Source organism: Cetorhinus maximus, chromosome 12 (assembly GCF_964194155.1).
Source record: "Cetorhinus maximus chromosome 12, sCetMax3.hap1.1, whole genome shotgun sequence".
NCBI lineage: Eukaryota > Metazoa > Chordata > Chondrichthyes > Lamniformes > Cetorhinidae > Cetorhinus > Cetorhinus maximus.
Window position 1 is genome coordinate 44,327,589 of NC_135890.1, and position 27,307 is coordinate 44,354,895.

Consider the following 27,307-nt stretch of genomic DNA (forward strand, 5'->3'; position numbering starts at 1 on the left):
GCACTTGGCCCATAGCCTTAAATGTTATGATGTGCCAAGTGCTCATCCAGGTACTTTTTAAAGGATGTGAGGCAACCCGCCTCCACCACCCTCCCAGGCAGTGCATTCCAGACCGTCACCACCCTATGGGTAAAAAAGTTTTTCCTCACATCCCCCCTAAACCTCCTGCCCCTCACCTTGAACTTATGCCCCCTTGTGACTGACCCTTCAACTAAGGGGAACAGCTGCTCCCTATCCACCCTGTCCATACCCCTCATAATCTTGTACACCTCGATCAGGTCGCCCCTCAGTCTTCTCTGCTCCAACGAAAACAACCCAAGTCTATCCAACCTCTCTCCATAACTTAAATGTTTCATCCCAGGCAACATCCTGATGAATCTCCTCTGCACCCCCTCCAGTGCAATCACATCCTTCCTATAATGTGGCGACCAGAATTGCACACAGCACTCCAGCTGTGGCCTCACTAAGGTTCTATACAACTCCAACATGACCTCCCTACTTTTGTAATCTATGCCTCGATTGATAAAGGCAAGTGTCCCATATGCCTTTTTCACCACTCCACTAACATGCCCCTCTGCTTTCAGAGATCTATTAACACACACGCCAAGGTCCCTTTGTTCCTCAGAACTTCCTAGTGTCATGCCATTCATTGAATACTTCCTTGTCAAATTACTCCTTCAAAGGTGTATCACCTCACACTTTTCAGGGTTAAATTCCACCTGCCACTTATCTGCCCATTTGACCATCCTGTCTATATCTTCCTGTAGCCCAAGATACTCAACCTCACTGTTAACCACCCAGCCAATCTTTGTGTCATTCGCAAACTTACTAATCCTACCCCCGACATAGTCATCTATGTTGTTTATATAAATGACAAATAATAGGGGACCAAGCACAGATCCCTGTGTTCCCCACTGGACACTGGCTTCCAGTCACTTAGGCATTCTTCTGTCATCACCCTCTGCTTCTTACAACTAAGCCAATTTTGAATCCACCTTATCAAATTACCTTGTATCCCATGTTCAAATGCCTTCTTTATAAGTCTCCCATGTGGGACCTTGTCAAAGGCTTTGCTGAAATCCATATAAACTACATCAACTGCACTACCCTCATCTACACACCTGGTCACCTCCTCAAAAAATTCAATCAAATTTGTTAGGCATGACCTCCCTCTGACAAAGCCATGCTGACTATCCCTGATCAAACCTTGTCTCTCCAAGTGGAGATAGATTCTCTCCTTCAGAATTTTCTCCAATAATTTCCAGACGACTGATGCGAGACTCACTGGCCTGGCTTATCTCTACAACCCTTCTTAAATAGCAGAACCACATTAGCTGTTCTCTAGGCTTCTGGAACCTCCCCCATGGCCAGAGAGGAATTAAAAATTCGGGTCAGAGCCCCTGCGATCTCCTCCCTTGCCTCCCTCAGCAGTCTGGGAGACAAACCATCTGGACCTGGAGATTTGTCCACTTTTAAGCCTGCCAACACCTCCAATACCTTATCGCTCCCTATATCAATTTGCTTAAGAACCTCACAGTCTCTCTCCCCGAGTTCGATACCTTCATCCTCATTCTCTTGGGTGAAGTCGGACATGAAGTATTAATTCAACACTCTAGTGATGTCCTCTGGCTGCACCCATAGTTTGCCCCCTTGGTCCCTTATGGGCCCTACTCTTTCCCTGGTTATCCTCTTCCCATTGATATACTTATAGAATATCTTGGGATTTTCCCTACTTTTACCAGCCAGAGCTTTCTCATATCCCCTCTTTGCTCTCCTAATTGCGTTCCTAAGCTCTACCCTGCACTGTCTGTACTCCACTAATGCCTCTGCTGATTTGCTTCCCCTGCACCTGCTAAAAACCTTTCTTTTCCTTCTCATCATAACCTGAATATCTCTGGTCATCCATGGTTCTCTGGGCTTGTTACTCCTTCCTATCACCCTAGAGGGAACACGTTGAGCCTGTACCATCCCCAGATTCTTTTTGAACACCCCCCACTGTTCCTCTGTAGACTTTCCCACTAGTAACTGTTCCCAGTCTACCTTGGCCAGATCCTGCCTTATTTTACTAAAATCCACTCTCCCCCAATCCAAAACATTTTTTTGCAACTTGTCGATTTCTTTGTCCATAACAAACTTAAACTGTACCATGTTGTGGTCGCTATCGCTAAAATGCTCGCCCACCACCACCTCAGCCACCTGTCCGGCTTCATTCCCCAGAATCAGGTCCAGCAATGCACTGTCCCTTGTTGGACCCTCTACATATTGACCTAAAAGGTTCTCCTCTACACATTTCAAGAAATCCACTCCATCCAAGCCCTTAACACTATGTCTATCCCAACTAATGTTGGGAAAGTTGAAATCACCTAATATAATTACCCTATTGTTATTGTTTTTCCACACCTCCACAAATTGTGCACATATTTGCTCCTCAATTTCCCGCTGACTATCTGGGGGTCTATAATAAACACCTAATAATGTGGTTGCCCCTTTTTTATTCCTAAGCTCTACCCACAAAGCTTCATTTGATGCCCCCTCCAAGATATCACCTCTCCTTACTGCAGTAACTGACTCCTTAACTAATAATGCAATACATCCTCCTCTTTTACCCCCTCCCCTGTCTTGCCTGAAGATTCTATATCCCGGAATGTTGAGCTGCCAATCCTGCCCTTCCCTCAACCACATCTCAGTGATTGCTACTATATCACAATTCCACGTGTCAATCTTCACCCTTAACTCATCCATTTTACCTGTAATACTCTCACCCTTAACTCATCCATTTTACCTGTAATATTCTTATTTAGCAGTGGCTGAGTTTGTTTGTTACAGTAAAAGTCTTAAAACTTGAAATCTTGTTGTGTGATTCCTTTAAGCTGGTCACTAGGATTTCAAATCTTAAAGGTTATTGGTCTCTACAAGGATCATAACACAAGTGATGGATTGCTGAGGAATAAACAAATTCATTTACCCAAAGACACTTCTTACATGTATGGATGAATACCTTGCCCCTCAAACTAGGCATATTGAATCAAGTGGATGCAGCAGAAAGCAGAAAGTTTGGTGAGTTAGGGAATCCAACCAATTTTAGCCCATTTATTCAAATGAACAGAAAACCTGGGTCGTGATCCTCCCTGCCTGATTTTTCTCTGTGTGCTGTACTTTTTTTTATTTCTTCATGGGATCTGGACGTCACAAAGGCCAGCATTTGTTGCCCCCCCCCCCAATTGCCCTTGAACTGAGTGACTTGTTAGGCCATTTCAGAGCACCTTTAAGAGTTAATCCCATTGCTGTGGATCTGGAGTCACATGTAGGCCAGATCTGGTAAGGATGGCAGATTTCCTACCTTAAAGAACATTAGTAAACCAGATGGGTTCTTACGATAATCGATGATGGTTTCATGGTCACCATTTCTGAGACTAGCTTTATATTCCAGATTTATTAACGGAATTCAAATTCCACTGGTTGCTGCGGTGGGATTTGAACCCATATCCCTAGAACGATGGCCTGGGTCTCTGGATTACTAGTCCAGCAAAATTACGTTAGCTTTGGTGATCCAAATTAACAAGGTATTGGAAAATATGCCCCGATAGTGTTTTTCACAAATTTATGAAAATTCAGTGCTAAGAAATTAGTCTTGCAAAGGTGGAGGGCATGTCTGAGGTACTAACTGAGTAACTTGCATTTGTCTTCACTAGGGAAGAGGATGCTGCCAATGTAGCAGCAAAGGAGGTGGCCATAGTGATATTGGATAGGATAAAAATAGATGAGGAATTTAAAAGGTTGGCAGTCCTCAAAATGGAAAAGTCATCCCATCCAAATGAAATACATCCTAAGTTACTGAGGAAATAAAGCTGGCCACAATCCTCTTTAGTTATGTGAACAGTGACAGAGGACTGGAGGATTGCAAATGTTACACCTATTTTTAAAAAAAACTGAGACGGTTGGTGAATGGGAAACTTTTAGAAACAATAAACCAGGACAAAATAAATTAGTATTTAGAAAAGTTTGGGCCAATAAATAAGTTAGCATGGATTTATTAAAGTCTTAAAAAAATCATTTTATAATTTCTTGGGGTTGGTAGTCTGCTCTTAATTGTTAGTTGGTTATTTTATTTATGCGTTGATTGAATTTTTAGCACATTTAATTTGGATTGCTTCAATTATATAATTGGATAATTTGCACTTTAATATGAATTCGCCCAAGAATTGTATTATCCAAGGAATTGTCTATTGTGAAAAATGGAACTACCTGAAACCACATTTCTGCTTATTTCCAGTTTTTATTAAATCCTCCAGGAGTCTATATGTAGACTCAATATTTTCTGCAGTTATATACACTCTGATTGCTTGCAATTAAAAAAAAAAATCCAGGCATATCAACATGAAGGGGCGATGCTTTGCTGGAGCTTAAAAACATGTCTATGGTGATGTAAGAGGTTTGGGGAGGAGGAGAGGGAGGAGGGAGAGGGGGGCGCGCCCGCCCTCCCTCCCTCCGGGAGCCTGGCGCGTTCACGTTGAATAATGCATGGGGCGCGCACCCCGGCGGCCGGACGCGTTCCCGTTGAATGACGGAGGCGAACGCGGTGCCGCAGCGCCTGTGAGCGGCTGTCAGTGCGGATCGGATGGGAGCTGCACTGGGCGCTCTGCACCATGACACTCGGTAACCTTTCGCCCTCCGTCATCGCCGTTTCCATCCCCGCCACTTTATTCCGCCTGCGCCCGCTGGACAACTGAGAAGGTGCAGATGTCCCATTTGCTGCATGTCGCGGCCGGGGTGAAATGGACCAAGTCCAGGGCCACCCGGAGAGCCGTCTGCCTGCTCGTGGCCGCTTACGGTGTCAGGAGGTTGTACCCGCTCCTCTATCAGCAGCTCCACGGGAAACCGCAGCCTAAAACCCCCACACCCCGGCACATGCGAAGCCACTGCCCCCCCAAGAAATCCCCAGCTGTCGACGCCGATTTTTGGCAGCAGCTCATCGGTCTGGGGAAAATCCTCTTCCCGAAGCTGGTCACCAAGGAGCTGGGCTTGCTCTGCCTGCACTCGGTGGCTCTGATTTCCAGGACCTTCCTCTCCATTTACGTGGCCGGGCTGGACGGGAAGATTGTGAAGACAATCGTCGAGAAGAAACCCAGGAGCTTTGTGCTGAAACTGGTCAAATGGCTCCTGGTGGCCATCCCGGCCACGTTTGTCAACAGCATGATCCGCTACCTGGAATGCAAGCTGGCTCTGGCATTTCGCACTCGGCTGGTAGATCACGCATATCAAACCTACTTCACCGATCAGACTTACTACAAGGTTAGCAACATGGACGGGAGGCTGGAGAACCCCGACCAGTCGCTGACAGAAGATATCATGATGTTCGCCCAGTCTATCGCACACTTGTATTCCAACCTGACCAAACCCATCTTGGACGTGATGCTGACTTCCTACACCCTGATCCAGACCGCGACTTCGCGAGGAGCAAACCCCACGGGACCCACGCTTTTAGCCGGGCTTGTCGTGTATGCAACAGCCAGGGTGTTACGAGCCTTCTCTCCAAGGTTTGGTAAGCTGGTGGCCGAAGAAGCCCAGAGGAAGGGATACTTGAGATACATCCATTCACGTATTATAGCCAATGCAGAAGAGATTGCTTTTTACAGGGGACACAGGGTAAGGACTTTCACAGTGAAACTGGAGCTCATTAAACTGATGGTTCAAAGGCTATCAGGACAATGAAAGATGGTACCACCGAAGCCATTAGCGTATTGTTTTAGACTCCACCTGACACCTTACAATTACTCTAATACCTTGAATCCAAAGATAAACGAGATGGTAAATAGATTATTTATGTTTTAGGAAAATGGATTCCTTTCTGCCCCTTTGTTGTAATAATAGGTGTGATATGTTTTGCTGCAATTCCTGGTCCTGATAAAGATGCTGAATTGGTTTTGGTGCCTATTAAACATTCATTAATTTTACTGAGAAGTAAATTTCACTAAAGGTGATAAGGTTCTATCTGTTGCTTAGGAAAGTTGACAGCAGTCACCAGTGACTTTCGTCTTCAAGTTATGAGCTTCACCTTCCTGTTGTCACAAATTCAGTTTGTAATGTAGCCCAGAAGAAAGTCATGACAGTAAAGATTTATAAAAACACATCTAGCTCTGTAGGCTTGTTTTGAATATTAAATTGCCACTTTTGAATTTGAGATTAGAATATAATGATTCTGCCAATGGCAGTCAACTTTGTGCATGTTGAAGAGGAAGGATTTTGCCACTTTTTTGCATCGTACAGTCAGTGTAGCAGGGATTTGATCAGGGTCAAGCTATATCTGTATTACTGCAATGATGCAACCCAAACTTACACCTTTCCACTCCTTTGAAGAACACCCTCAACTGAATCAGTGTGATGCAAAAGCAAAATACTGCAGGTACTGGAAACCTGAAATAAAAAGATACAATGTTGAAAATATTTAGCAGGGCAGGCAGCATAGAGAGAGCAACAGAGTTAACATTTCAGATTGATGACCTTTTGTCAGAACAGTTGCAGTGATATGGTTTCCAATACCAGATACAGCTGTAGCCTTTCTGAGTAACCCTTTCCATTTGGTTCAAAATTTACTGTCACTTTCTTATAATGTGGCCTTGAGCCCATTATTAATTTGATTGATGTAGGAAAAAAAGCACCACATTATCATCTGTGCTCCACACAAACGTGTGTGTGCTTAGCTATTGGAGTCATATTTTACAGGATAGGCTGAGTAGATAGTGGCTACGTCTTTCTGTCTGACCTAGTTTTCCTAATCCAGAGACAGATGATTGGTTCACTCTCTTGTCACTCCAACTGAATCTTGAGACCAGCTGAATTGGTGGTAATTTCCAAAATCTTTAAATATAGCAGTTATTTTGATTGTAGAGGATACTAAGATGACTCAGTGAGCTAGAATACTGGGTTTGAATCCTGCATAGACTGTAGGGCTGAATGGCAGAATCCTAAATAAAGTGAATTTGGAAATTCTGAATCCAGTTCCTGTTCCAGGTGAGTACATAACATAAAACTGGTCATAATTGCGGACCATTTGGGAGTCTAACTCTGAGAAATCAGAAGGATAGCTAGTGTGGAAGATAAAATGCTGCATTCATGCATGTGCTGAGTGAGATTGGAGTATAGGCATATTTCGATGCAGTCTAGACAGCTTTACATCAAACAAATGTTGTATCTGATTGAGAATGTTTGACAGATTCTAGGGTTTCAATTTTCTGTGGGCTTTGGAACCTTGTCGCCAGGATCATATGGGGTTCTGAGTTCATATTTGCCGATAGTGAGACCAGTGGCACAGTCTTCTGGGAGATGGCCTCCTAATTGACTGCATTCGCACTCACCGTCCTATTAAGGATGATGGGCTCCCAATGCTGCAGGCCCAATCAAAGGGCCAGTGGCTCTGGGGTCTCAGCAGCCCAAACAGATGGAAGCAACTTCGGAGTTGTGGTACAAATAAAACGTTATCAGGGCCAAAACTATTTGAATCCTCGGAGGAGAAACCTTTCCGGCAGAGTTGTTTGGGTCGGACCTTTCCTGCCCAGCGCCATGTCGTTGGGGCAAATAGCCTCCCAGGCTCCCTCTGCACTGCACTGGCAGCCTCCACACACTGCAAAATACTGGTGAGGCTGCAAAAATGCCCCGAATTAGGGTCTTGGCAACATAACAAATAATTTGTTTTCCAGCCACCCCCGGGAAAGATCCCTGGTGGCGGGAATGCATCAGGGAGACATCCCAACATGGTTCCCTCCTATTTTCCCAGCCACCCCCCTGCCCCACCCCACCCCTGCCTCCAAACCCTTCCACCACAGGGCTGGGAAAATTCAGCCTTAGATGTCAGAGAGTTCTGTTATTGAATAGAAAGTTCATCCCAATTTCTTTTACTGCAACAATTCTATCTTCAGTTGCAATGATACCAAATAAGACTTCAAAGAGGTGACACAATTTATAGGGCTGGAGGCACAACTATGGCAGGAACAAACCTCTGCTGCATGCCCTGACCAAAATAAAGTGAATTGCTATGAAAAGGTACTACGTAAAAACAGTAATATTCTTTCTTTAACTGATTGATATAGACTATAACAGTTTAGCACATTAGATTTTTCAGTCATTATTACCGCAGATCTCAAAAGGGTAAGCAAATGTCACTTAATTAAACATTTCTACAGGTCTCATTCTAAATGAAAAAATGTTAACTTCACTTTTAGACTCTAACATTTCTCTCTTAAAATAAAAATAATACCGTAGATCCTAGAAATCCAAAACAAAAACGGAAAATGCTGTAACATAAGGTAGGTCAGTCAGCACCTTTTCTTTTCATTCTTTCGAGATGTGGCCTCACTGGCAAGGCCAGCATTTATTTCCCATCTCTGGTGAGCCACCTCCTTGAACCGCTGTAGTCCTTGTGGTGAAGGTAGCCCCTTTAGAGTGCTGTGGAGGGAGTTCTAGGATTTTGACCCAACAACAATGAAGGAACTGCAGTATATTTCCAAGACGGGATAGTGTGTGACTTGGAGGGGAGTTTGGACGTGGTGGTGTTCCCATGTACCTTCTGCCCTCGTCCTAGGCAGTAGAGAAGATTTGAGAGGTGCTGTTGAAGCCAAAGCAAATTGCTGCAGTGCATCTTGAATATGGTACACACTGAAGCCACGGTGTGCTATGGTGGAGGGACTGTTTAAGGTGGTACATGGGGTGCCATTCAAGTGGGCTGGTTTGTCCTTGATGCTATCAAGCTTCTTGAGTGTCAGTGAAGTTGCGCTCATCAAGCAAGTGGAGAGTATTTCATGACACTCCAGACTTAAGCCTTATAGCTGGTGGAAAGGCTTTGGGGAGTTGGAAGATGAGTCATTCCCTGCAGAACACCCAGCATCTGACCAGTTCATTGGTTGTCTGTGAAAAGCATAGATAAGTTAACATTTCAGGTGCATGCCCTTCTCAAAGCACTGTTTATTTTTTTTTCTGAACAGCCGGAGTGCCAGGTTTAAAAAAGCAGCAGGCACTGAATACGGTGGTGGGGGCGGTGGGTGGTAGTGGTTGTGCATGTGGTAGTAAGAGATGTTTAGAATATACTGTCAAGTAGTTGATGGCATTCTGTCCCATAGCCACTCGATGGGAATACAGAAGTAGGGTGAGGGTCTTGACCAGGTAGACAGAATATGAGATTAAGAGGCAGATGCCTAAATGGAAGTAGGATAATTTTCTTGTTATCTAGTCCCTGAGGAGTACGGAAGTGCTTCTGGGGCTGAGGACAATACCATAGTCTTAGGGCCTGACTTTCCTTCTGGGCTTGGGAAACAAATGTCAAGTTTGTTTCCTGGAACTGGGGGAACCGTCATTTGGCTCTGATTTTCATGGAGGCAACCAGTTAATTGGTTGCAGGGCAGGTTGGGCTATTACTAAAGATGTTTTAGCAGAGCACTTAGAAAAATTCAGGGTAATCAGGCAGAGTCAACATGGTTTTGTGAAAAGGAAATCATGTTTAACCAATTTGTTGGAGGTCTTTGAAGGTGTCATATGTGCTGTGGATCAAGGGGAACTGGTGGATGTTGTGTACTTAGATTTCCAGAAGACGTTTGATAAGGTGCTACTTCAAAGGTTATTACGGAAAATAGAAGCTCATGGTGTAGGGGGTAACATACTGGCATGGATAGAAGATTGGCTAGCTAACAGGAAACAGAGTAGGCATAAATGTGTCTTTTTCTGGTCGGCAGGATGTAACAAATGGTGTGCCACAGGGATGAGTGCTGGGGCCTCAACTTTTTACAATTAATATAAATGGCTTGGATGAAGGGACCGAAGGTATGGTTGCTAAATTTGCTGATGACACAAAGATAGGTTGGTAGGAAAGTAAGCTGTGAAGAGGACGTAAGGAGGCTACAAAGGGACATAGATAAGTTAAGTGAGTGGGTAAGGCTCTGTCAAATGGAGCATAATGTGGGCAAATGTGAAATTGTCCGTTTTGCCAGGAAGAATGAAAAAGAAGCTTATTATTTAAATGATGAGAGATTTCAGAGCTCTGAGATTCAGGGGGATCTGGCTCTCCTAGTGCATGAATCGCAAAAGGCTAATATGCAGGTACAGCAAGTAATTAGGAAAGCTAATAGAGTGTTATTGTTTATTGTGAAGGGAATTGAATACATAAGTAGGGAGGTTATGCTTTAGTTGTGCAGGGTATTGGTGAGATCACATCTGAAGTACTGTATACAGTATTGGTCTCCTTATTTAAGGAATGATGTGAATGTGTTACAAGCAGTTCATAGAAGCTTCAGAGAAGATACCAGGAATGGGCGGGTTGTCTTATGAGGAGAGGTTGGACAGGCTAGGCTTGTACCACTGGAGTTTAGAAGAGTAAGAGGTGACTTGATTGAAACATATAAGATCCTGAGGGGATGTGGCAGGATGGATATGGAGAGAATATTTCCTTTTGTGGGAGAATCTAGAACTAGGAGTCACTGTTTAAAAATAAGGGGTGACTCATTTAAGACAGTTGAGGAGAAATTCTTTCTCAGAGGGTTGTGAGTCATTGGAACTCTCTTCCTCAAAATGCAGTGGAAGCAGAGTCTTTGAATATTTTTAAGGCAGAGCTAGATAGATTCTTGATAAGCAAGGAGGTGAAAGGGTATCAGGGGTAGGGGGAATGTGGGTTGAGGGTACAATTGGATCAGCCATGATCTTATTGATGATGGAGCAGGCTCGAGGTGCCAAGTAGTCTACTCCTGCTCCTAATTCGTAATGTTTGTATGTTCCTATGTATATACTTTGCTTTGGAGGTGCCACAGTGAAAATTCAGTAGATTGGCTCCTGGGATAGAGGATTGTCCTATAGTGAGAGACTGAATAAATTGAAACATTCATTGAAATATACAAAATTCTGAAAGAGCTTAATAGGCTGGATACTGAGAGGTTGGTTCCCCTGGCTGGGGAACACGGGTACAGCCTCAGGATAAGTGGGCAATCATTTAAAACTCAGATGTGAGTTTTTGTGAGTGAGAAATTTCTTCACTCAAAGGGCTGACAGTCTTTGGAATTCTCTATCCCAGATGGTTGTGGATGCTCTATCATTGAATATCTTTAAGGATGAGATAGATTTTTAATCACTCAGAATCAAAAGGATATGGGGACCGGGTGGGAAAATACAACAATGATCGTTTGAATGGAAGATGGCAGAGCAGAGTCGAGGGGCTGTGTGGTCTACTGCTGCTCCTATTTCTTATGTTCTTTCAAGGACATCCTCCACCGGCTCAGATGCGGTCGATGGGTCCTCACAAATGATTAAATAGGGTGACAAGGTGTGATGAGCACGTGACAAGTGAGCAGGAGGAGGTGACAGAAGCAGAGGCAGCTGTGGGCAGTATCCCTCAGGATGGAGGACAGACACAACCTTGCTCAGCTGGGCGCAGATACAGGATCTCAAGTGTCACAAGAAAGGAGGCTCTGTTTAGATCAGCAGCAACAGATGTGCTCCCACATGTTGGATTTCTCTGAGGCAGTGCTGTGTCATGGGCTGAGAATGGTGATTCCACTGTTGTGTGCCATCCTGGCTCAGGGCTTTGAATGCATGAGCTCCTCCAGTTGAGAAAAGTAATCAATGGAGAACAATATGCACAACACTTAGTGCTTAAAGGAGCTGCACACTTATCTTCAGTAAATGCATGCCACACACTTTAGCATGAACCAGTCAGTGGGGCTGATGGTACAGAGATGTTTGGAGTGGATAGCAGTTGCACCAGCCAAGGGTTGAAGCAGTCACCAAGTAGGACGAGGATGCCACCTCTCACAGGGTGCCATTATCAACATCGGTCTCCTTGGTCTCTCTGACTGAGGGGCCATCTGCAGCAGGCCCTTTGATGGAGGCTACCCCTGCAATGACACCAGTGCAGCAGCCTCTGGAAATACTTCCACTGCATCTTCACAATGAGATCGACAGCTGCATGCATCTCAGCTTCAAGCAGACACAAGTGAGCACACTGCTTCCACATCATCCAAGGCCACAAGGGGAGCACCGCGTGGACATGTCCAAGAGCAGCAGCCACTGCACTGGGCAGAACACTGAGTGGGTCATTGAGTTTTATTTCACCTGCAAATGTGCTCTTTCTTTATTTTTCAACACCATGTAATCATTGCCACATGATGTGAGCTTCCATTTTTTAATGGTGAGACCTGAAAAGAGGGATGAAGTGGTAAAGGAGAGTAAGGGTCCTTGAATGGGGACAGTGAAACCTCTGGACAGATGTGCATCATCATTGGTGGTAAGAGTGGACCTGTTCCAAGGTTTTCAGTGGACATTTTATCACAGGCATCTCCAAAGTGAGTTCCTGACCATGCTGTCCCCCCGGGTCGGAGGGGTTCAGCTGAAACAACCCAGGTCTGAAGATCGCTGACATTGATAGCATTCTGATGAGACCCTTGAGTGCTCCCTTTGCAGCTGTGGCATCTCTTTGTTCCGCATCTTCCTCTTCTTCCAAGTCCTTCTCCTCTTCCTCACAATAAGCTGTGTCATTCCAGGGCCTCACCCTCTTCAAGATCTACTCCTTCCTGGAGTGCCATGATATGGAGAGTGCAGCAGCCTATCACAATGCACAAAACCTTTGCAGGAGTGTACTGCAGGGCCAACTGGTCCAGCCTCTGGAACTGCATCTATAGGAGCCCAGTGCCCTGCTTGATGGTGGTCCCTGTGTGCAGGTGGTTTCAGTTGCAGTACTTCTGTGTCTCTGCCTCAGGATCCTGTTAAGGGGTGCATAGCCATCTCTTCAAGGGATAACCCTCCTCCCCCCTAGAATCCATCCATGAAGTTTGGAGGGGTGGAATGAAGAGCTGTGGCACACTGGACTGCCGACGGATGAAGGTAGCAGTTTTGCAATGTTTGTGTTTGACACCATGAAATTCCAGTGCAATGGCAAACTGGTCAATTGTATATTCTGTGTTATTCGTAACATGCTATGTGCTATAAACTCAACCAGTGCTTACTTAAATGTACTCAACAATGTGAGCTGGGAGCATGGATTTATTCGAGCAATTAATTGGATATGTGCAAAAGTCTGTATTTGAAATACAGCCAACTAGTGTAGCAAAGTACTGCAAGTGTGCATGAATTTGGTAGCTGTCATCATGAAATTGATAGCTAGGTATAACTGCACCCTAAACCATACAGTTCCTGCAGGAGCAATTGAAGTTTTCAATTTGTAGTACCCTGCTGTTGGAGCTGAAATTTAATGTATTGATACTGTAAGATTTAATTTTCGTCCATTAGTCCCCACATATTTTCACAACTCATCTCTGAACAAATGCAAAAGTTTTTTAGGTGCTAAGCTGAGAAAAGTTAAGAATTGTCCCATGCATATACTTTAAGTTTAAAGTTTGATGTTAGATAGGAGCAAGAATAGTTTAGACTGAAGCAAAGACCATCTGTCCTCAAAGTGAAGTGAATTGGACTATTATTTGCTGATTTGCTTACTTCACATAAGAAATTTATGCTAATTACTTACAGAAGAAGAGAATAAAATTAATGTCACGGTGCAGGAGATGGAGGAAAAGATATAAGATAGGATAAAAGAAATAGATAAAATGGAAGTGCTAAATAGTTTGACAATACTCAAAGTTAAAAAGTCACCTGTCCAGATGGGGTGCATTCTAGGTTGCTGAAAGAAGCAAGGATGGAGATAGCAGAAATTGACCATAGTCTGTCTATGTCTACCTTGGATATGGGAGTGGTGCCAGAAAACTGGGAGATTTTAAATGTTACACCCCTATACAAAAAAGGGGAGAGATAAATCAAGTAACTAAAGAGAATCAGTCTAACATCAGTGGCAGGAAAACTAATGGGGGAAGACCATTGCCAAGGACAAAGTTAATTGTCATTTGCAAAAGGATGGGCCAATAAGGCATAGTTGGCACAGATTTTCTGAAGACAAATTGTGTATGACTAACCTGATTGAGTTGTTTGTTGAACAACAGAGAAGGTTGATGATGATAGAACAGTACATGTGGTATCTGTGGACATGGCAGTGTTACAGACTTCGAATCCTGAACAAGGACTTTGTCATGGAACAAGATTGGTAGTTAGGAAGCTATTTTCTTTGTTGATAGATGCTGAAATTGTAATAGACAGATTTCAAGGAAATAGTGTCTATTCCTCCTTTAGTTTTGAGGTAATCATATGTAAACCTGCCTTCTCAATTTAGGACAAACAGTTCCCAATTAGACTTTCATATTCTGTGACTAAAAAATGAAAGACTAGACTCTTGACAAAATTTGTATTTAAATTCTTACTCCTGCTTTCACACGGACAGATTTATGTAGCTTTTTCCAGAGTGAGAAGTTTTGATTCTGTTAAAGTTTTTGGTGAAAGAATAACTAGAAATCCTGTATTTAAAGAAGTATTGTTGCAATAAAGATATTAATTTGATCACAGATGTTTTGCTAGTGAGACATGTTAAGTTATTTGTGTGCATACAAAAATGTACAGCAGGGACTGAAGTTACTTAGGTATTGTTTAAAACCCTGGGAGATCTGCGTCACGTATTAAGCAAGACAAATTTAGTAATACAGATATTATTTTTGAGTTGTAAAGAAAAGATATAACCCATTATTGATGTTGCTTTTCCAATTAAGGAATAGATTAAAATGTTTTAAAATGGTCGTGATCCAAAATTCAGAAGAGTTGAAACTATAGTTATTTTCTTAAATCGTTAGCATTAAGCCTAGACTTTCACTCCCTGGTCAAGTGCGCAGAATTGGGAGAATTTCCTTTAAAAATTGCTGCCAGGAGTTGTATCTTCAGACCGAGGGCACTGGCTACATTAGAAGTTGGGGCTGGTGACCTTGGAAGAAGTGAGAAGGCTGCCGGGTGCAGAGGCATGCTGGGCAGAAGGCTGGAGCTCTGGCACTGCGTCCAAAAATTTTTAAAAACCAGAAAACTTTCCTCTTGCCATCACCCTTCAGACCCCTTCACGCCCCACAAACTCCCCATGCCTCATCCATGCCAACCCATACAACCTCATGCCATTGCACTCACCCCATGGCCTTTTATAGACTCTAGGCCAACCCATGCCTGCCCACCTACAACCCCTTGACCTTACATTGACTATGCCAACTCACCCAATATCCACCATGGGCAGACCTTAGGACCCATGCAAAAATAATGTTCTATAAAATAAAGTTCTAAATGTCATCTGTAGACTTCACTATATTGATAAAAATACTCTGATTCATAAAAACCCAATTACTACATTTACATTCCTAAAACTACATGAAGCTTATAACAAACATTTAAGTGCCTTAAAGCAACAAGCATTGGAATTCATAGTCCCACTTCAAAAAGTTTAGAACCACAAGTAGCTGTCAATCAAACTGTGAAATGGCAGTCACCCTACTGTAATAATGGATGGTTTTGAAGTCACTCACGCAGCACTAATCCAGCAATAGAAGCCCTTGGGCTTATGTCAACAGACAGAGTGAACTGGCATGCAAAGTTTTTTTAACCATCCCAGGCATTTATTACAAAGATTTGAAGGGCAGGATTTTTAAATGCCTTAAGAGCTTGACAGCTACCTTTGACAGGTGCTTTTGACAGGGTCTCTTGACAATTCCTTTTGACACTTCTGAAAGGTCCTCTTAACAGTTCCTGTTGACACATTTGACAGGTCCTCTTGACAGGTGCTTTTGACAGTTTTGGCAGTTCATTTTAATAGGTGTGTTGACGGTTACAATGAGCTTGACAGTTAATGAGTTTATGCATTTTTTACGCACTTCAAAACCGACCCCCTCCAAAGAACACCCGAACTCCATCAAAGGACACTTGAGCTCCACAGAAGGGTAACTGACCTCCTCCAAAGGTGTCCCGAGACCAGATCCAGAGAGGTAACTCACTTCTCGCAAGGGGTATCCTGGTTATCCAAATAAATTCACAAAGTTTAGACCTGTTCTGCACGCTTTGGGTTTCACACTCCTGGGCTACTGACTTCAGTGGAGACAGCTGATGGTTTAGATGGCCAGCTGCCTCCCTAAACCATGCATGCGCAAAACGTGAACCACCCCCATTCCTCCCCCGTCAAAATGGGAAGTGCCATGTTTCAGGGTGAGACTTTTGACTTGCAGCCACTTTCACCATTTTTGCCACAACAAAGAGGCCCTCCATCATGGCAAAAATCTGGATCTTAGTTTTTAAACTTTACCTTAACTTCTGTGCTAAGACCTTATGGAAAAATAATTCCTCATGTGCCTGTTGACATTTATCTTTTCCATGTCTTGCACTCCAAATTAAAACACAAAGTGCTCGAAACACTCAGCAGGTATAGCAGCGCTTGTGGAGAAAACAGAGTTAAAGTTTTTGAGTTGAAACTTCTGTTCTTCAAAGCTAAAGGAAGTTAGAAATCTGATTAGGTTTTATTCCATTGAAAGAGATGAGGAGGAGGAAGAATAAAATGGAAGGTCTGGGATAGGGTAGAGGCGGAAGAGATGAAAATGTGTGAAAGATGTCAAGGAACAAAGGCGACAGGGAGTGGTGATGATTTTAGTAACGGAACAAAGCATTTGTCTGGAGAGTGTGTCTGTGAATGGCAGAATAATGAACAGCTCTGTCTGAGAGCAAAGACATGAAAAACAAGATTAAGACCACACATGACAAGAAAACAGAATCAAAATGGAGAACAGAGTTCATGGTCGGAAACTGTTGAACTCAATGTTGAGTCCAGAAGGCTGTAAAGTGCCTAACTGGAAGATGAGGTACTGTTCCTTGAGCTTGCGTTGAGCTTCACTGGAACTGTGCAGCTGGCTGAGGACAGGAATGTGAGCGTGAGAGCAAGGTGGTGAATTAAAATAGCAAGCAACTGGAAGCTCGGGGTCATACTTGTGGGCTGAGCGGTGGTGTTCTGCAAAGTAGTTACCCAATCTGCGTTTGGTCTCCCATTGTAGAGGAGACCACATTGTGAGCAATGAATACTGCATACTAAATTGAAAGAAGTACAAGTAAATCATTGTTACACTTGGAAAGAGTGTTTGGGGCCTTGGATGGGGAGAGAAGAGGTGGTAAAAGGGCAAGTGTTACGCATCCTGCGATTGCATGGGAAAGTGGTATGGGAAGGGGACGAGGTTGTTGGGGGCGAGGGGACGGTCCCTTCGGAATGCTGACAGGGAAGGGAGGGAAAGATGTGTTGGTGGTGGCATTATGCCGGAAGTGGCGGAAATGAAGGAGGATGATCCTTGAATGTGGAGACTGGGGTGGAAAGTGAGGACAAGGCAAACCCTATTGAGGTTCTGAGAAGAAGGGGAAGGGGTTAGAGCAGAAGTGCAGGAAATGGGTCAGAGGGCCCTGTAAACCACAGTGGGGAAAATCCTTGGTTGAGGACGATTTTGCTTTCATTACACAACTGGTAGAACTGTTCCATTAGTATGCTGCAGTCATATTTATTTTGTTTCATGTTATTGTTTCCAAAATTCAAGTCACTGTTCAAATCTCCAGCAACTCTACACATTACTGAACGTGTTTGAAATTTTACACAGATATCTTTCACTATTTTAAAATTAAATTGGTAAATGTAATATTTATACTTTTGTTGTCTTCTATTTTGTTTTTTTAGGTGGAAATGAACCAGCTACAGAAAAGTTACAAGTCACTTGCTGCCCAGATGAATCTTATTTTATCCAAAAGACTTTGGTACATTATGTTGGAGCAGTTTCTAATGAAGTATGTGTGGAGTGGGAGTGGATTAGTGATGGTAGCAGTACCCATCATCACGGCAACAGGTTTTGCAGACAATGGTAATGAAGCAAATTTTCAGCAATCAATTAAAAACTTGGTTTGGTATTGAGCCCCAGAATGTTAGGACCTAGAAATTATATGGTTAGTTAATGATTTCTCATGCTATTATGGGAAAGCCCCAAGCAGAAAGTATCCCGCAATAACAAAAAAAGCATTTGGGTTGCTGCCATGTACTTGCCAGTGACTGAGAATACTAGTCCTGCTCAGTGTTAGTAGACGCAGAAGATTTATAAAAATACATCCCTAGTAGGAAAAGATCAGAATTGTTCGAAGTCATAAATGTGCAGGGCTGGAAATGGAATTGAGCTATTAGGAGATCTGTTATATCGAGGTTCTACGACACAATTATTACATTAGCCAGGTGTTGTAGTATTTGAGTCTCAGTGGAAATTTTATTAATTCTTGCTGATCTCTGCAACATCCAACAATGCCAGCTTCCTCAGGAAAATATGTTTTATGCACCCCACTATGTTTTATATCCACCGAACTCAAACCTTGCCAGTTTAGACAGGTTGGCACAATCAACTGACTATAGTCTCAGTATACCTCTGCTTCTTTAAAAAATGTTTTTTTATGTGCCAATGCTACCTTCATTGCTTCTTCCAAGTGGTGTTCAACATGCAAGAGCACTGATTCCTCAGTTGAGCAAGGGCAGCAGGTGGTAATCAACAGGAGGCTTCCTTGTCCATTTTTGATCTGATGCCATGTGACTTCATGGAGTCAAGAGTCAATGTCCCGGATTCTCAGGGTCACTCCCTCTAATGGTACACCACCACCTCCAGTGGTCTATCCTGCTGGTGGGAAAGGAAATACCCAGGGATGGTGATGGAGCAGCCTGAGATGATGGCTGAAAGTTATGACTCTGAGAGTATGACTGTGTCATTCTGTGGGACAGCTGTTCCAATTTTGACACTAGTCCCCAGATGATAGTGAAGAGGACTTTGCAAGGTTCAAATCTGATGCCGAGTGATCTGTCAAATTTTATTTTTAGGCATCGAGACAGAGATAACAAAGAACGATGTTACACTAAACCAAATTAAGGATTAATGTTCAATTTCTCAACTCTTTGTCCTTGAATTTTATAGTTCCCTTTAAAAATATAATGTTTTAATACATTTAGTATAACTAGAGTTGCTGGTTTATTTTATTTCCTGTTTCTGATGTTTATACTTGGGCTAATTAAAATCTTTGTCTTTCAGCACAATTGCTTTATCTTTGATTTTAAAAATTGTTGATCTCAGTACTGAACCAGAAATCAGTATCAATAATGCAGTTTGAAGAAGTTAGAGTCCTTACACTGTATTTGTCCAAAACACTTTGGTTTCACTGAAGATTCAGTTTCAAAAAAATGTTAGTGGTCCTGAGTTTAGAGTCACAAATAAATAAAAATGCATTGAAAGGAGGTGCAGTACTTAGCGACTCATTGTATAATTTCAACTCAAAGTTTGCTATGAATGAAATTAAGTTTTATTCCATTTGAATAATGTACAATTTAATTAAGTTAATCAAGCATCAGCCGTGGCTTAGTGGGTAGCACTCTCATCTCTTGAATCATAAGATTCTGGGTTCAAGTCCCATTCCAGGGGTAGGATTTTCCCCCTGTCGGGGGTGAAGTTGAAGGCTGGGCGCGCATAGGTGCGCTTCCAATCGGTGCTCCCGATTTGGGGGGGGGGGGTGGCGCCATTTTACGTGTGCGGGCCAATTAAGGCCCGCCCAGTGTGATGTCCGCATGGAAACGCTATGTGCTTCCTGTGCAGGCGGGGGGAATCCCAAAATCGAGAGTGTGCTCTTTCGGGCATGCGTACGAAAGAACGCACTCATCTCCCTGAGGCTAAGTGCTGCCTCAGGGAGATCGGCTCTAAATGTGAAAAAGCTCAAAATAGAAAAATAAAATTTTCCTAACATGTCCCCTCGTGTGACACTGTCACATGAGTTGGGACATGTCCATAATTTTTACAAAAACTTTATTAAAATTTTTAAAAACCTACATGAAACCTCATCCCGCCTGTGGATGAGGTTTCATGCTTTTTCTAATTCACGCTGGGGCTCCTGGCCTGCCCACCAACCTTAAGGTTGGACGGGCAGGTCCTTTAACTTCTTAATTGACTCTGTCAATGGCCTCAATTGGCCATTGACAGCTCGGCCGGCGCGCAGCTGATTTCGCTGCACCACCGCCTATCTGAAAATTTAAATGGGGCACAGTGACGTTGGGAGTTCCGCCCGACATCACTGCAAGTCATTTGACGCGTCGGCAAGCAGGCCCTGCCCCTGCTCGCCGATGCGTAAAATCCTGCCCCAGGGCTTGAGCACAAAAATCAAGGTTGACAGTCCAGTGCAGGACTGTAGGAGTGCTGCAATGTCAAAGGTGCCATGTTTCAAAGGAGACATTAAACCAAGGCTCTGTCTGATCTCTCATGTGAATGTAAAAGATCCCATTGAACTATTTTAAAGAGGAGCAGGGGAGATATCCCCAGTGTCCTGGTCAATATTTATCCCTCAAATGACATCACAAAAAACAGACCATCTGGTCATTATCACATTGCTATTTGTAGGAGCTTGCTGTATGTAAATTGACTGTGTTTCCTGCATTACAAGTGACTACACTTCCTATACTTTAAGATATTTGATGGTCATGAAAGAAGCTATACAAATGTAAGTCTTTCATTTATTTACTCCTCCAGTGTTCACCTAATCATAAAGAATGATTCAGCAAGAGCTCACTTTTCATGTTACAGTTGATTATTTCATATTATGAGTTTATCACTACAGCAGTGCATTTTAAGAGATTCTGTAACATCATAATTTATTTGTCTCTAATGTAGCAACTCTAATCAAGTGCTCAAGTCAAGCAACATTAATGTTTTATAAGCATCAAGGTTTTGAATATGACTATTTTGCCTTTGCTGGTTTCTAATTCATGTAGAACTCTAGCTTGCGTGAAAGGTCAGTGTTCTTGCAACGTAGAGAACGAAGTTTCCAATCCATTTTTGTCCACATGCAGTCCCTCACTGTCCTCCTGCCTTCCTCACTCACCGTGAGGATCTCCTTCAAAATTGTGAAGATTGGAGCAAAAATTGCAGGAACTTCCCCTCTATTCTTGTGGAGAAATTGTATTTTTCTGTTCTTGTAATTCTCCTTCAGAGACAAAGGCCGGAATTTTCCAGCCCCCCGCCCGCCGTGGCGGACTCCCCCACACCGGGGCCAGTGAGCCATTGAAATCTCAATTCACATTAGTGGGACCAGAAGATCCTGCTGGTGTAAGGGGCTGGAAAATTCCAACCAAACCTTCTTCTTCCCCCCTTCCCCAGTTTAGAGGTACCCTTTTCACCTTCTGCCCCTCAACCCCTTCCTCCTAAATTCAACTTATTGAGGTATAGTTGTTTTTCATTCAAAGAGGCGCCAAGCTGGCAGCTTTCCTGCCTCTGAGCCAGACGTCTCCGGGTTCAAGCCCTACTCCAGGACATGAAGATGGCCACAGAAGAAGCATTCACGACGTGGCCTATCAGGTTGTTAATTAGCCTGTGAATCCTTCCACTGCTCCACCCTATTCTCCTAGGGAGAAAAGAGTGTAAAGGCATGAAAACAAACAAACTGTTATCTTTCAGTGCCCCATGGCCAGCAGCCCCCACCACCCTAACTTCTCATTCCCGGAAATACTCTTTCTCTCACCACACCAATTTGGCTCTTACCTCAACTTCTGCTTTCTATTTGATACCGTACATCAGGATTGAACTCTGTTGCTACAATGTTGGAATTCACAAGCAAAGCAACATTTGATAGGGGTTTCAAGGTGTGCCCTGGAAGGCAAGGACATGGAAGAGGACATTTTAATGGAGTTCATGAAAAAAATATTTTGAAGTGGCCCCTCTTGCAGTTGCTTATTACAATGAAAGCAAGCATACATTTGTGGTTTAATGCTTCCTGATCTGGAAGCAAGACCATTATTTGTGCAGCCTGCATCTAAAATTCTAAAATATTCTTCACATTAATATTTGCTTTCTAACCAAAAAGCAATCATTCATGAATCATGCTAATTTTTTTACCCTTCAAGTCTTTTTACTTACTACTTCAAATATACAAGCATTTATAGTCACTTGGGTTACATTTGCACTGAGACTAATGGATGCAGTTTGAGTTCCAGCCAGATGGAGCCGTTCACATTCTTTGACTTTTGCCTTGTTGGAAGTTTAACTATCTCTTTAGAAGAGAGTTCTGTGTTTGCCTAGATACATGCTTGTACAGAGTTAGAAACATATGGTTGAACTTTCACTTTCAGACCCGGTTGCATTGGGAGCAGTGTGTTGGGAACCCAGAAGTTTCAGTAGTGTGTTTGTCAATGGCTTTTTAACCTAGCCACTGCATTTGTGTTTGACTTTCAGATTTCCTAACCAATTAAAGCAAACAGGCTTGATGACGACCCGCAGCAGTCTCTCTCAGTTTCACTATTCAAAGAAATGCTGCAAGGATTAGACTTGAAGGATGGTAAAAATGTGTAGACAGAACCAAAAGTAGTCAAAATGGAGGCTCAATGTGGCAAGGCTGCCTTTTGGATCTTCAGGACTTCTCCTGAGCCCTCTTCCTTTAAAGCCTGTTAACCGTAGCCCTTTTCCTACTTGGGGCCTCTTTCTCTGCTCCTCTTTTATTAACTAGGACCTCGCCCTGACCCCTCTCCCTTTTGGGACCTCTCCGTGTCCTCTCTTCCTGTCCCCTGCCTGGAGCACTTGTCTTCAATGGCGCTCTACTCCTGGTCACATGACCCAGGTTTTTGCACTGTTTTTCCCTTTCTGCGCAGGTGCTGGGCCCAAATGGCCCAAAGAACTCAAAATGCTGAACTGCGCATGTGCATCCCGCTCCCAGTCTGCCAGGACATGGAGTTCCCAACCTCTGGTCTCGACGAGAAGGTAAGTTGGTTTTCATAACAGGAGCATAGAATTTTATTTGGAAATTATCATTAACAGAAGAAGTATGTTTTTTTCTGATGTTTTATTTAGCTCAACGACTTTTCATCATGGCACTGTTTTATCAGTGATTTTTAGTTTAAATTGGAATCACCAAGTACAGTACAACTAACCAGAAGGGTATAAGTTATAGAATAGATATTTTTGGTAGAGACAACAACATCAACATTTAACAAAACATTTAGTACTGTGATACATCGAACAATTTAAAGCAGAATTGCAGGAAAATCAATTTGCATCGATTGGTATGACTTGGGAAAGAGAATAACTTCTCTTTAAGGATCTGCTGTGTATCTCAGAGCTGTTAAATACTTTTAAGCTTTTCTAATGTGAAATATGTGCGGATTATGACTCACTATGCTGTACAACTCTAGGAAAATACATAGTGTGTTTTTGAGGGAAAATAAATCTTCTTTAGTGTTTATACATTGAAAATTAATAAGTTGCAACAAATATCAAGAAACCACAAAGAAACTCATTAAAACAAATGCAGTGTTCACTATTTAAAACCAAATGGTTCATCAAAGCATTGTCCTGCATTTATATTTAGCACACTATTATAGTGCTGCTATATTCTGTAACAGGGAAATTACATGTTTATGTTCCATAAAATACAATTTAATATGTATAATATTTTTTCAAGAGTCAGAAGATGGACACAAGCAAGTAAGTTTGGTCAGTGAACGAACTGAAGCTTTTACCACTGCACGCAATCTGCTGGCTGCTGGAGCTGATGCGATTGAAAGAATTATGTCTTCATACAAAGAGGTATTGTGCACCACAAGAGCATGAATGAAGTTACAGTCTATTTCCATAATAAATTACAATTAATATAGGTGACTTTATTCATGTGTTTTTGAAAAAAATCAGAAAACTGTAGTACATTCTGCATAATTTTAAAGTTGAACTTTAGTATGAAAAGCAGTGTTTCAAGGAGATCTAGTCTCTCCAGAAAAAGTGAGGAGCTCACTTTGCTGCTTTGCAATTATGTTAACATTACAATCCCCAAGCATACTTCATCCACTACATGCAATGGCCAATGAAGATTTTTTAAAAAACACAGGAAATCCCATGATAATTTAATTGTCCTGTTTTTACATAAGTCTGCTTGTTTAAAAAAAAAAGACGACTTGTTTAAAAAAAGCATGGAAGGAATCTTCATTCACTGTCTCTCTACACTCTGTCTAAATGCCCAGTGTTGATCCATCTGGAGACAGAGAAAAATAATGTTCTGGTAATTTTCACATGTACCGATATTGTTGTAGAGCTGAACAGACCGAATTATGCAGCTGCCTCATTGTTTTCCAGTTTAGGATGAACCAAAATCTCCTCAAATTAATGTTGGGAAGATTGAAGCCTTTGACTTTAGGTCCCTGTTCTCTTAACTACCAATTCCGTCTGTCTCCCAGCTGCTGTCTGAAGCTGAGTTTCACTAGATTGGTCCCTGAATGATGAGAGGGTTGTCCTTATGAGAGGCTGAGGAAATTGGGTTTATATTCTCTGGAGTTTAAAAGAATGAGAGGTGATCTCATTAAAACATTCAAGATTGTGACAGGGTAGACACTGAGGAGTTAATTCCCCTGGATGGAGAATCCAGAACAAGGGGCACAGTTTCAGGTTAAGAGGACATTTAGGGCTGAGGTGGGGAGAAATTTCTTCACTCAAAGGGTTGTGAATCTTTGAAATTCTCTACCTCCAGAGGGTTGTGGATACACCATCACTGAATATAATTAAGGCTGAAATAGACAGGTTTTTGGTCTCTCAGGGAATCACAGGAGTGGGCAGGAAAGTGGAGGTGAAGCCCAAGATCCGCCATCATCATATTGAATGGAGGAGCAGGCTCAATGACCGTATAGTCTTCTCATGCTTCTGTTTCTTATGTTCAACCTTGGTGTCATATTTGGCTCTGAGCTGACCTTCAAAACCCATGTCCTCTCCATTCCCAAGACTTCCTATTCCACCTCCACAACATTCTCTGTCTTTGTCACTCCTTCAGCTCATCTGCTGTTGAAAATTTATTTGCCTTTGCCTTTGTTGCCTCCAAACTTAAGTACCACAATGCACTCTTGGCCCAGCTTCCATGCTCTACCCTCCATAAACTTGAGGCCATCAAAACCTCTGCTAATGATTATGAGGCACTTTTATGATTTTATATCATTATTTTAACGAAAAACATCATTATGCCCTGAAACTGTTCAAGTGGTATAGCTGCACCATGGTTACAGATAATACTTTAGGTTCAAGCAACAGGTTTTATGGTTCCAACTACCATTGTTTTGAATATAGCTGAGATGATAAATTCTTCTGAATGTGCTATTAGAAGCTATTTTTTTAATCACGTGAATCAATAGCCAAAAAAATTGTATTAATTCTTTGCATCTCAAGTTAAAGTTCGTTTTAAAGATGACTTCACTAACAAAATTATCAATTAAAAATAATCAAAACAGGTTTAATTCAGAGCTAGGTCTATTTTAATTTTGCTTTTTTTTTGCTATTGATATCTATATTCAGTATATGTATTTCATTTATTATGCTTGCAAATTATGCCATTTACCAGAGACAATTGCTAATTTGCCAAGTAGTTGGTTTAGAAACACTGCATTTTCTTCTTGCAGCTCCCAATAGTTTTTATTTTAGGCACTTTTGTTTTAAGAATTGTTTTCAGGTAAGAAAGTGTGCTGAGCCCTGGTGTAGGTGATTGGGACTATGCTTTATTATGGCAGCAGGAATTTTTCATTCCTAATGTACTGGTCTGTACAAATTGACACAAAGCATTGTAAGAGACCATCCAGATACTGGGAAGCCATGTATATCTTGGCCCACCCCCTTAGTTCTGCATTCTGCTGGAAAAGGCTAAAAAAAAAGCATGGGAAAATTCCCTGAAACAATGCTCCAATTCAATCATGATAATCCATAAATGCTGCTTAACGCAGCTAACCCATAAGATGGCTTTCATAACTGGAAAGGCCTGCCTTGTACAGACTTGCATAACTCATTAAATGCTTCAGTATAAAGAAATATCTACTCAAATTCTTTTCCTCAGGATTTTCTATGCATGACCCCCAGTCCTACCATTGCTATGCATCTTAAATAGTCTATCAAGCTGCCTAGTATCTAATCCGTATATAATTTTAAACAACTTTTATCATATTTCCTCTAAGCTTCTGTTTCTCTCATGAAATTTTCCCTCAATCTTTGAACTATTCTGACCTATATGAGACCTAAGACTGGGTAAATTCTGGTCAACCATCTTTATTATGGATGTGTTAATTGAGTTATTGGGCAGTTGTGGAGCTTACTGGTGTATTATTTATCATCTGTTTGTGCCAAAGCATAGTTTTTGTCACAGAATTTGTAATCGTGAAAAGGAACTTTCACCAATATGCTGCACTGTCTAGAGGTTAATTATCTTTATCTCCAAAATAGCTCACCTTCTTAAGTCATGATTGCCGTATTATTTTGACACTTCCAGAGAATCTCAGATGTACCTAATTTCTTTAAGACTTTCTATCCAGGAGAGAAGGTGATTACACTTCTAGGGAAAACACTCATGCTTTTTAAAGGCACACTATAAAGCATGGTATAACTATCTATAATTAGAACAAATTAGTGTAAATCAGATTTTAGTATTTATTATGAGTTATTTACCTAGGTGCTCACCATCAATTATGAACAGCAGTTCCCTGTCTAAAGTGTTGTGGATCATTTTCTTCCTCTGTATTGCATTTACATAGTGCCTTAAGACATTTTATGTTATTGTATGTGCTATTTAAATGCTTGTTGTTGCATGGATACTGCCTTGGGGTGAAAAGTACTCCTCAAAATTATTTCACAGTATAAACTTTATTTTTAATCGAATAAAATAAAATTCATTTTTTGTAAAAGTTTTCAATTTCTGTAAGGTTCAATCTTGATCTCTGCCAGACATTAATATTTATAGTTGTCTAGTAGTACAGAACTTGAGTATTGCTGAAAAAGACATGCAGTTGAAGCTTTTCATCTTGCACTCATCTGGACAGATGCAAGAATGCCAAATTTCAAAGGGAGCAACAATTTATACAGCATGAGAAAGGGTGCTGATTGGTTGGTGAGTTTACTTATCAACCAATCAGTACCCTTTTCTTATACAGTCTCTATTTTTCAGCAATACATTAATATATATTTGGGCACTTGTTTAAAAGATTTGTAGCAGCACAAACTTCAATTGAAAAAGACTGTAACTTCAAGAATGTTGTGTTTTATTATGTTTGCAGCATTTTAAAACATTCACTTATAACGCATAATTTGATGGATTCAAAAACACTATTTTTGTTCGATGAAATGTTATTTTAGTTACAAATTTATTATTTTATGACAGTTATGTTAAGATTATGGAATTGATAATTCTAAAACCATTTGTATTTAAAGCATAACCATTACTTGTTATCCTTTAACACCTCAAGTTGTTTCAATAGAGAAATATTTACAAGCGTAAAGTCTGACATTTAGTTAAATGTATGCTAATGTCCTTGAGGTATAACCCCTTTTTACCGGTCTAATGAAAGAACTATCTTATGCCTACAACTACATAAGCAGTGGAG

The 27,307-nt window shown here is 41.9% G+C and overlaps 1 protein-coding gene across 3 annotated transcripts in view; it reads left to right on the forward strand.

The window, feature by feature from the left end:
* Positions 1-4,497: 4,497 nt before the first annotated feature.
* abcd2 (ATP-binding cassette, sub-family D (ALD), member 2) overlaps positions 4,498-27,307 on the forward strand; it is a 146,073-nt gene continuing 123,263 nt past the window's right edge. For 2 of the 3 annotated variants that reach the window (XM_078553517.1, XM_078553518.1), the window contains exons 1-3: positions 4,498-5,646; positions 17,588-17,768; positions 23,371-23,495. In XM_078553517.1, the coding sequence (XP_078409643.1) occupies positions 4,741-5,646; positions 17,588-17,768; positions 23,371-23,495 (1,212 nt within the window). In that variant the 5' untranslated portion in view covers positions 4,498-4,740. Of the gene's footprint in view, positions 5,647-17,587; positions 17,769-22,601; positions 22,671-23,370; positions 23,496-27,307 lie in introns of those variants that run through there. The other variant, XM_078553519.1, reaches the window with a different exon arrangement.